Consider the following 12,149-nt stretch of genomic DNA (forward strand, 5'->3'; position numbering starts at 1 on the left):
CTCCAAATTGAAGTTCCTCACTTCACGGTGGGGACGCCACTGACGTTGTTGTAGAGGAGGCTAGTATCCTTGCCGGTTCCGGGTTGCTCCACGAAATCACAGGAGAGCTGTGAACTACCTCCAACATCAGAGAAGCGCCCCCGCAACTACCTCCAACATTCCCTGAAGAAGTATTATCTATACGAAACGCGTAGGAGAGGGCGCGTTCCATATGCTATACCCATTGAGGCGTTTATTCTCTGAGCAGTATTTAACTGTGTTCGGGACACTCGCTGGTTTGCCTTACAACCCAGCTCGGCACGCCGCGAACTGTGGATAGACGCCAATTGATGACGTCACGCATACACGTGGAGCAACCCGGAACCGGCAAGGATACTAGCCTCCTCTACAACAACGGCAGTGGCGTCCCCACCGCGAAGTGAGGAACTTCAATTTGGAGCGGAGCTTTTCGATCCTGGGTCCCTGCTACGAGAGGAGAGAAACCCAAGCCTGCATAACGTGTTCCTGTGTTGCTGTTTCGCCGAGTGGTAACATGTCCCTAACATGCCATGCTGTGTATTTTTAATCTTGATGTACGTGCAATACTCACCATTGCTAAAATTACATTAACAGACCTATAGATAGGGCCCACCATAAAGGCCTTCATAATGGGGTCCTAGCTCTATGGCTGGTAATGGTGTTGGACCTTGGTTTCATGCCAGTCTGCTTGGAGAGGGCTGGGCTATTTTCTTCCTGTAATCTGTAAGGGTGGTTTCTCTTCTTGTGGTTTATTGTTTTTATCATATGCAAATAGCCTCTTGTGTTGCATTGAGCATGCGACCGTACCCTTTATAAACAGTGTCCCTGACAAGCTAAACTGGGTTCCATCCTGGGGATGAAGGGAGCAGGTAAGGGTCTTCAGGCATATCCCAAAATGAATGCAAATTTCCTGTGATTTGAGGTGCAGGGCGATGAGGTGCAGGACGTTGATGATGTGTGTGATGTGCAGGGGGTGATATGTGTGTATGTGATGTGCAGAGGGGGGATGTGAGGTGCAAGGGGGATGTCATGTGCACGGGATGTGGGGGATGGGATGTGCAGGTGGGGAGATGTGATGTGCAGGAGAGTATTATGTGTGTGATGTGTAGGGGGGGAGTGTGATATGTAGGGGGGGTGATGGGGGGTTGATGTCCAGGGGGAGTATTATGTGTATGGGAGAGAGAGGTGGGGATGAGGGGGAAGATGGGGTGTGAGATATAGACGGGGAGTCAGGCGAAGGCTGACGATATTGAGGGTGGGGGCAGGGGGCTGGCTAGCTGCAGGGCCGGGTGGGTGGGTTGGGGGCGGGGGCAGTGGAAACTGTTCTCCTGAGCCCCAGGAAAGCTGTCTGCGGCCCTGTACACACACCTTGTATATTGAAATCTAACTTTCCCAACCCCCGGAATGTTTCATCACCACAGTGATTAGAGGAACAAATAACATCAGGGAGACCCGTTATTAATGTCTCCCGGCTGCAAAACCAGTGCCAGAAACAGCCATATTCATCAAACAAGAGTAATCCCAGGGAAAGCAATGGGGAGTTTGTAATTTGTTAAATCTGGTGCAATCCTTTTGCAGACTTTGCCTCAGTTTTGCAGCCGGGAGATTTTAGTAAGTAGCCCCCGGATTTTTTAAGTGACCTTTGCTTATTAAAATGAATGGGAGCTCCTGTATTTATCAATGTCTTCCAGTTGCAATGCTAGGGTAGAAAGGGGGTAAAACCTGGATGTATCCCACACATATATCCCTTTCAGAGCTATTCCAGCTTCCTCTTTAATGAATCTTCAGTTTTGCAGCATTGATGCTTTGGAAAATGACTCCCTTTCATTTGTTTAACTGATATAATGCTGCTGCTGCTTCGTGGGGCTCACGGGAGCAGAACGTTGGCGGCAGCGGTTCAGTTTGGGGTTGGTGTTGGGATAGACTGTATTGTATGGGAACGATTCTGGGCGTTTCAAAAGCGCATGTGCGCCAACATCTGTAACTATTATTTTTATGCTGGTCCAAGCAATGGTATCACTACCTGCAAAAGATGAAAATGCAAATACATATTTAGACGAACATTGTACGTTTTTATTGTAAACTCATAATCGCCGTGCGTTTGTACGAGACATGAGCAGGGATGACAGTGGGAATGTAACTTTCCTGTGAATGAGACTCACGGGTGTTTGTATTAAAGCAAACATGGGACCGATTAATGGCACACGATGTATCAAAGAAAAAAACGCTGAGTAATAGGATTATTGTTCTTTAATCCATTTTGTTTTGCTCCAGTATTACATCGGCGTTTGTTGATACATTTAAGCACTTCCCAGCTTCACATGTGCTTTGTATGCATGTATATCTTTATTTATATAGCACATTAATGTACATTGAGCGTCACAGCAGTAATACACGGGACATCATCATATAAATAACCAATAATACAAATAACACATAATGGGAAGAAGCGCTTCAGACATATAGGTAACATTTAGGAAAAGGAGTCCCTGCCCCGAAGAGCTTACAATCTAATTGGTAAGTAGGAAGGACATACAGAGACAGTAGTGTCAGCCCTCGGAGATACTTACCTCCGTTGGGGGTGCCGGTAACTCCACTCAGTTTAAATGTCACGCGGGTCCAGCTGGAGCTGCTACCATTCTGAGGTTAGTATCTTGGGAAGCAGGTGGTTCCTGGAGCTGACATTAACGCGGTTTAACTCCAGAGACCCCCTGATTCAGACTTTGTTTTGTCCCCAGTATTATTTTGTTTTTAGTCATGCAGTTTAATAAATATGTTTTATTTTTGCCCGGTGAGCTGAGAGAGCTTTTTCTACACGTTCCAGTTGTCCGCCAATCCTCCGCAGCCTTTCTGTTTATCTAGTTTTGGTAGAGTAAGGTGCTCAAAGTGTCTTGTATGTTTATAAGGGAGAGGAGCACACTCTGGGTTTTAATGCATTCAATTAGTGTATACAGTATACTGAGCCTAAAAGCAGATGGGGCACTAAAATACCCTGAAGGCTGGGGTAGGTTGTCCAAGAACAGCCTCCCCTACCTCATTGGGTTGGCCCTAAGTCAGGTACTCACAGTATTCACTTAGCATCCAAAGTCTCCCCTCCACCGCGTGCTGCTGATGAGATATAGGGTCCAACAATAGAGAAACTGCAGCGCACCACGATCCAAAGAAGAAGCAGGTCTGGCAAAAATCTATCTTTATTTGAAAGTCATAAAAACAAGGGATGCAGCCCTTCTACGCGTTTCGTGCCTAGCACTGTATCAAGAAGTGCTTTCACACGGTACACAATACAGTTAAATAGCAATGGCTGCCAAATCTCGCGATACCTGTGACGTCACAACTCAACTCCGGCCAATGAAAAAATGCATCCACAGCGCATGCGCCCCACGGCAAGGTATAGGGGAGTGAACAGCCGTGTGTCAGTCCTCACGTCATCCCTGTGGGGACGCCCATTAGGGAGTACCCCGAGGAGAGAGAGTAACCCTGGCAGCGGCTATACAAACCCCCGTCCCGCCGGTACACGCATGTGCAGGGGTATAGAATGATGTACATATATAGAAAAAATTACATAAACGGGCCAATATGAGCCCTTAAACTGGAAAACTCTAGTGGTGCCATATTCCCACACAGAGACCCATGAAAAAAAACAATCACGGGCTCTATGTTCAAAAGTCAACACAAACCATAGCTGAGTTGTAAAGAAAGTCTTTTTTCCATGAGAGACGTATGACAAAAACAGCAAGCTCAATAGGGCAGACAGTGACAACATTGACAATATCAATACATAAACATTTATTAATTAAAATATAAAACACAACACAATTAAAAATGAAGTATGCAATATACTCGTGTAAAAACAAATAAGCATCCTTGTGATGACAATGAGGTCATGAAAATAGTTTAGATCATAAAGATATTCAATCCATTCTGTGGAGTACCTTAGAAAAATATTAACAAGTATTGTTTTATATAATATTGATTCATCACAGAGGATGACACAAGATTCTAGTTACTACATATCCTATTTTAAGGCAATTAAACTTCTAACAACACTATACTGTTTGACATAGAATAAGACAATGAACTGCACCATAAAGAATTTCAGTCATTGCAGGTTTAGACAAATTCTTATCCAATAAGTGATTGCATCATATAGTTACCTGTCCCATTTTAAAACAAGCGATCCTATGACAACATTATACAATGTGATACAAACCAAAATGATAAATTATGTCATAAAGAGTTTTTAATTATTATTGGTTCAAACAAAGTTCTATCCAAGGAGAGAATTCATCATATAATTACCTGTTTGTATTTACAGTTGAGATATTCTCCAAAAACATTCTTCTAATTACTTATTTATAGTTTATCCAGATCAGATCAAAATCTCTATCTCTTAAGATGTGGCCATGATCATTTCAAAAAGTGGTTAATGCTCCACTCAACATTGATCCCCTCGGAAGAAACTGGATAATATTGATGGTATGAGAACTGATAACAAAGTGTGCCCCCTATTCATATCTCAATATAACAAATCAAGTGGTCAGGTCCAAAAAATCATTAATAAGCATTGGGAATTATTACAAATGGATCCCATTTTATGTGAATATACTAAACAAGGCCCAAAGTGTGTATATAGACGAGCCAAAACGCTGGCTGCATTTATTTCCCCAAGTGTAATTTCCACCCCAGTGGGTGATCCGGACCGTTTTTTTGACCAGAGGGTCTTTTAGGTGCAACCATTGCAACATGTGCGAGTTCATGAGAACTTCGAGACATGTCTTTTCACACAGTCCACATAAGCAATATAATATCAACAGCTTCATTAACTGTAATACTACCTTGGTAGTTTATGTAATTACCTGTGGCTGTGGGAAGAGATATGTCGGTAGGACTACAAGGGCTTTGAAAATTAGGATGCAGGAACATTGTAGATTAATTCGGAGAAAAGATCTAGAGCATCCCGTTTCAAAGCACTTTACAGAATGTAGCAAGGGGGGAATTAAAAACTTCTCGTTCTTAGGTATTGAGAAAATTAAAAGGAAGGAGAGAGGGGGGGATACTGTGAACACCCTGAATTGCAGAGAGTCCTTTTGGATATTCACTCTAAGAACTAGATTTCCCGAGGGGATCAATGTTGAGTGGAGCATTAACCACTTTTTGAAATGATCATGGCCACATCTTAAGAGATAGAGATTTTGATCTGATCTGGATAAACTATAAATAAGTAATTAGAAGAATGTTTTTGGAGAATATCTCAACTGTAAATACAAACAGGTAATTATATGATGAATTCTCTCCTTGGATAGAACTTTGTTTGAACCAATAATAATTAAAAACTCTTTATGACATAATTTATCATTTTGGTTTGTATCACATTGTATAATGTTGTCATAGGATCGCTTGTTTTAAAATGGGACAGGTAACTATATGATGCAATCACTTATTGGATAAGACTTTGTCTAAACGTGCAATGACTGAAATTCTTTATGGTGCAGTTCATTGTCTTATTCTATGTCAAACAGTATAGTGTTGTTAGAAGTTTAATTGCCTTAAAATAGGATATGTAGTAACTAGAATCTTGTGTCATCCTCTGTGATGAATCAATATTATATAAAACAATACTTGTTAATATTTTTCTAAGGTACTCCACAGAATGGATTGAATATCTTTATGATCTAAACTATTTTCATGACCTCATTGTCATCACAAGGATGCTTATTTGTTTTTACACGAGTATATTGCATACTTCATTTTTAATTGTGTTGTGTTTTATATTTTAATTAATAAATGTTTATGTATTGATATTGTCAATGTTGTCACTGGCTGCCCTATTGAGCTTGCTGTTTTTGTCATACGTCTCTCATGGAAAAAAGACTTTCTTTACAACTCAACTATGGTTTGTGTTGACTTTTGAACATAGAGCCCGTGATTGTTTTTTTTCATGGTCTCTGTGTGGGAGTATGGCACCACTAGAGTTTTCCAGTTTAAGGGCTCATACTGGCCCGTTTATGTAATTTTTTCTATATATGTACATCATTCTATACCCCTGCACATGCGCATACCGGCGGGACGGGGGTTTGTATAGCCGCTGCCAGGGTTACTCTCTCTCCTCGGGGTACTCCCTAATGGGCGTCCCCACAGGGATGACGTGAGGACTGACACACGGCTGTTCACTCTCCTATACCTTGCCGTGGGGCGCATGCGCTGTGGATGCATTTTTTCATTGGCTGGAGTTGAGTTGTGACGTCACAGGTATCGCGAGATTTGGCAGCCATTGCTATTTAACTGTATTGTGTACCGTGTGAAAGCACTTCTTGATACAGTGCTAGGCACGAAACGCGTAGAAGGGCTGCATCCCTTGTTTTTATGACTTTCAAATAAAGATAGATTTTTGCCAGACCTGCTTCTTCTTTGGATCGTGGTGCGCTGCAGTTTCTCTATTGTTGGTTTCTGTTTATCTAGGTCAGCTTATGGGAGTTTTGTATCACAGCTTTTTGGGTTCATCCATTAGAATCTCGTCACATTTAAGAAACCGCTTAATAAAGTTTCCTTAAATGTGATGCGTATTTGTCGTGTGGATGGTTTTTTTTCGCCACTATTTTATTTTTGGCGCTAGGGAAAGAGAGAAACACTTTAGCAGCTCATTACCATACATTTCTTAACTCAGGGCTGGCCAACTCCAGTCCTGAAGGGCCATCCGCCAACGACTGCGCCACTGATTGAGCCCCCGAATCCCAGGGCAGTGCAAAAAGGGCAAAAGAAGAGCAATGATTCTCCTTCTCTTTCCTGCTCTCCAAGAACGTTCTGCTCACATCTTCCTGGCTCAGTCGTTCTTATCATTAGGAGTCAACCTTTGTGTTAAATGCAAAGCAATTATCCTGCTCTTTCAGCAACACATTTTATTTCATTATGTCTCTTATCTCCACATCTCTCACATCATTCTTCTTCGTGTTTATTTGACGGTGCTCTCTTTCTGCTTCCAGCTCCCCTGAAACCAGTGTCTCTCTTTAAATGATCCTTTAAGCATGCGATTCTGTTGGCAATTTGTTTTTTTATTTATAACATACTGTAAGTTTGAAGCAGGGGTTCTCCAGAGCTGAACCATTCATTTCAGCATTGTGGATCCCCTACTTCTGGAGATACTTACTTATTTATTATTTATTTATCAAATGTTTTACCAGGAAGTAATACACTGAGAGTTACCTCTCGTTTTCAAGTATGCCCTGGGCACTGAGTTAAGATGACAGATACATGGTTACAAATACATGGTTATGTAGCCAGGACTGGGGTATACATTTAATATGAAGATGTTGCATGAAGTTAAAGATAAAGTATAGGCGTGTGTAACAGTTACAGACCACTTTCAAATTTGAAACAGCCTTAGTTTTGAAATAACTTAGACTGGTGGCGGCTGTGAGAGTCTCCGGTAGGTTGTTCCAGTTTTGGGGTGCACGGTAAGAGAAGGAGGAACGTCCGCATACTTTGTTGAACCTTGGGACCATGAACAGTCTTTTCGAGTTAGATCTCAGGTGATAAGTTCTGCATGTGGTAGGGGTGAGGAGCTTGTTCAGATAGGCGGGTAGCTTGCCGAAGAAGTACTTCAGTAGGGGGTGCTGGAAGCCGCTCAGTTTTGGCTAGCAGGGTTCATGTAATGGCGGAGTTTCAAAGCTCCCGCGCTCTACAAGCCAATAGGAAGCTCTGATGTCATCAAGTTCAGCTTCCTAATGGCCAACGTGAAGCGGGAGCTTTGAACTTTGCTGAGGTACCGGCACCCCTTTCAGAGGTAAGTATCTCTGGAACCAGGGGGTCCCCGGGGGTGAAAGCAATGGGGTTCAGCTCCGGAGACCCCCTGATTCAATCCTGTGTACAAAAAAAGAAGGAAATAAAAAACGACATGTATCGGTCCTTTAGAGGGCTACGGCATGGAACAGGTTAAATCTAGGTGATAAATGCCTTTAAGTAAAGTAATCAGACATGCATAAGTATTTCTACATAACATGGTCTATGGGAGCCAAACGCTTTGGAAGCTTTTTATAACCTTAATCTAATCTCTTTTGTGATAAGACTGTTTGTAAGTCTCAGAATGTACAGGTACATTTTCAATTCCCTCTTCTGTTTGTAAAATAATTACGAGCGCGACTTCACCAGATAGGATTTAGAACACAGAAAAGCTGCTTAAGATAAAAACATAATTTTTTCACGGGAAGCAGATAAATGAAACATTAATTTAGAGGGTAATTGCATTTTTCTAAGGAAACCGATTTTCATTGATCGTTACATTATTCCCCAGTATGCGGTACTGTTCCTAGTAGTAATCCCCTCTCCGCACTGCAGTGGGTCGGGCCCTGTTCTGAAGAACTGACGATCTCCCTTGTGGATAGAGATACAATGTCAACGGTCATTGTAACTTTTATTACCTTTAAAAAATGTTTTAGCACATTTTATCTGTAAATACGTTACTTAGATTTCCACCTGCCAAGATTTGTGCACCCGCCAAACATTTAATTCTTCCAAAGCACACTTGTGGCGGGCTCTGCTGAGCAATCCTAGCTAGTCCAAAAAAACAATATTTTATAACAAAATTTAACAGTCCGAATGTATTTTTTTAAAAAACAAATGCTTTGAGTTAACAGGTTGCTGCTTTTGTTTCTTTGGCAATGAAGAGCACATTCCTTTTGTTTGGGGAGTCTAAATAGGCGAATCAGTGTTTGTCAATCAGTATTTCTTCTACTAAGATCCTACCCTGTCCTACTCCCTATCAGAGAGCTAATAATAGATAAGGGTAAAGGGAGAGAGAGGGGTCTTTGCCTGTGCAAACTCCAGCTGAACACATTGAAATGGGAAATAAAACCCCATCCAAGTCTCAGCTCACCATGTTTACAAACTAAGTTTAAAAAGTACTTTCAAAATACATATAAGTGTCAGATTGTGGTAAATAAAAAGGTATAAATTATGCAGATTTAACCCATTAAACATGTCAGTGTCATCAATGCATTTGGTTCTAGGAACGATTGTTATTTAAAGAATTACTACATAATGTGGCTAGATTGCCACAAACTTTTTGGCTCCCGTCTTGTCATTGTTATAACAAGACTCAAAAGGCCTGGCCTTGTGCCCAAACAGAGGAGGAAGTAATTCCTAAGAATTTACAGGTATGTGCAGGGTTGCCAGGTGTGCAGTATTAAACCGGACTGTCCTGTATTTGGACACCTTGCACAGTAAAAAAATTGAGGTAATACTGGACATATTTGTATTACCTCTCTGGACATAGTGACCTGGTCAGCTTTGGGGGGGTAAGGGGGTAAGGCAGCTAGGTAATGCAGCCAATCAGGAGGAGGTGTCAGGAGCGTGATGATGGGGTCAAGGAGAGGAGGAAACAGCACAGAGCGGAAGGGTGTGTGTGTGTGTCTCGAGCTCCTCGCACCTTTCACCTGAGGTCAGGCCTAAACTTTTGTGTGCAGCTGCCTAGTCTCTGGTTGCCACTGCCAGGCCCTCCGCTCTCCCCAGCTGGTGCCTGCCCCTTTCCACACCGGGCCCCTCTCTCCTTCCCGGTGCGCACCAGAGTCTGGTTGTGCCTGGAAGTCAAGCCCAGCCTCCGGCACGCACCGGCTGGAGAGAGAGGCCCCGACATGGGAAGAGCGGAATGGAGAGCACAAACCCCCACCAGCACTGGAGCTGATTGACTGGAATGTATGTATGTATGTATGTAATATATATATATAGTAACAGTTGCTACCTGAAGTTAAGCTACACACAATAGCATATATATAGGGGGAAAGGGGAAACAACGGCGCAATTGACTGTTAACTATACAATAAAAATTGAGCATAAAAAGACTGGGAGTATAAATTTAGATTGCTGGTTGTTCTGAAATGAAATGAAGAAAAAACAAAATATAGTGAAGTACGTTTAGTAAAAGAATATGTGCAAAAGTAGATTGCTAATTACAAAGTAACAGATGTAAACAAGCATATAGGATATTATAATCCTCTCCGTCCTGCTGCCTGGAGTTGTGATGTCTCTGTCCTCCACGTGGAACGCCGGAACCCCCCGTGCTGGTTCTCCTCTGGCTGCAGCTCTTCTCCTTGACTTCCTGGTGTGCCTCTGATCTCGCGAGACTAGCCCGCTGACGTCACTCAGCCGAGATTTCGGCCGAAATTCGAGTATACAGTCCAGGAGTAATCAAGGGGTTCTGCTAACATGTAGATACTCAATAGGGGAGCTGAAAGTTTGTCTTAGAGCCTCCTCCCTACGTGTTTCGTCCTGGAACTAGGACTTCATCTGGGGAATGAGTGTGTCTAACTGGCTGTAGCTTAAATAGCATATGCTGATCTCTTATAGGTTAATTAGACAACCACTTTTTATATATATATATCAGGTGGACACAATTAGTTCTAATATCTATATACAAATAGTGAAACCCAGTGTTGTACAATTGTGATTGTATACTTAATTCAATGCCCATGTAAAAAACAATATATACTGTAGCGACACATCTTATTCTAACATTTGCCCGTAATTGACCGGGGCTTTACTCCGGCTGGCGCTGAAACTAGACCACGCGCCAGCCGCATCTCCTCCGTCACTCCCCTCCACTCGCACGCATTTTTCTGTCACTTCCCGACCCCCTGGCTGCTCCTGCTGTGCCTCTTATGCTTCCCCGTACCCCCGCTTACCTCACTTCAACTTCAGGGGATGTCGGGGAATCCGGGGAAGCCGGGGAAGCCGGGCACGCCACGTGACAGTGACGTCACAGTGACGCGCGGACATGCCGCGTCACCACGCGGCCCGCACGCATACTGCCGTGGGGGCAGTGTTAGAATAAGATGTGTCGCCACTGTAGGGCGAACAACCAGGAAACTAAAGTTACGCTTTGCAGAACACATTACCAACATACAAAAAGGTTTTTTGCAAAATACTTTATCTAGGCACTTCTGTGAGGAGCACAATGGCAATCCAGCAGGTATTGAATGTACTGGCATAGATAAACTAGCCAAAAACTGGAGGGGAGGGGACAGCGTTAATGCCATCTCCAAACTTGAAACCAAGTGGATCCATACAATGAAACCTTTAGTTCCACTTGGTTTAAATACAGACATAGACTTAGGAGCTTTTCTATGCTAAATGTCTGTAATTAATATTATCATTCAATGAAATAAATCTGTAACCAGCTAACTTTAACCTGCAAACATGTCAATTTATTAAATATATATATACTTTAAATATGTATATCTATTAACAAAATTTATCATATTAAGAAATACATTTCCTCAAATCATATAGATTAATATAATAAAAGGTACTTTATACCATTCATACCTATAAGGAGACAACATGTTTTATGTATATTACATCAAGCTGTCATTAAGTAATTGCCATTCTCTAGACAATTAGTATCTCTTGAAATTATTTTGGAACTTCACTTCCATATATTATAGGTTTATTTAAAATATATATATATCGTTTATATTTTTATAGTTTATTTTATTTTCATGTTTTTCAATATAAATTTTATATGATCATGTGTATTAAAAAATTGTATGTAATTTTATTTAATAATTTGTACAACAGTGGGTTTCACTATTTGTATATAGATATTAGAACTAATTGTGTCCACCTGATATATATCTAAAAATTGGTTGTCTAATTAACCTATAAGAGATCGGCATATGCTATTTAAGCTACAGCCAGTTAGACACACTCAATCCCCAGATGAAGTCCTAGTTCCAGGACGAAACGCATAGGAAAGAGGCTCCAAGACAAACTTTCAGCTCCCCTATTGAGTATCTACATGTTAGCAGAACCCCTTGATTACTCCTGGACTGTATACTCGAATTTCGGCCGAAATCTCGGCTGAGTGACGTCAGCGGGCTAGCCTCGCGAGATCAGAGGCACACCAGGAAGTCAAGGAGAAGAGCTGCAGCCAGAGGAGAACCAGCACGGTGGATTCCGGTGTTCCACGTGGAGGACAGAGACATCACAACTCCAGGCAGCAGGACGGAGAGGATTATAATATCCTATATGCTTATTTACATCTGTTACTTTGTAAGTAGCGATCTACTTTTGCGCATATTTTTTTACTAAACGTACTTCACTACATTTTGTTTTTTCTTCATTTCATTTCAGAACAACCA

At 42.0% G+C, this 12,149-nt stretch overlaps 1 protein-coding gene across 1 annotated transcript in view; it reads left to right on the plus strand.

Moving 5' to 3' along the window:
• The first annotated feature begins 816 nt into the window (after positions 1-816).
• Positions 817-12,149, plus strand: part of LOC142497805 (IgGFc-binding protein-like) — a 362,065-nt gene continuing 350,732 nt past the window's right edge. Inside the window, exon 1 of the mRNA XM_075606152.1 lies at positions 817-887. Coding sequence (XP_075462267.1) covers positions 875-887 — 13 coding nt within the window. The 5' untranslated portion in view covers positions 817-874. The remainder of the gene's footprint in view (positions 888-12,149) is intronic.

Source organism: Ascaphus truei, chromosome 6 (assembly GCF_040206685.1).
Source record: "Ascaphus truei isolate aAscTru1 chromosome 6, aAscTru1.hap1, whole genome shotgun sequence".
Lineage (NCBI taxonomy): Eukaryota > Metazoa > Chordata > Amphibia > Anura > Ascaphidae > Ascaphus > Ascaphus truei.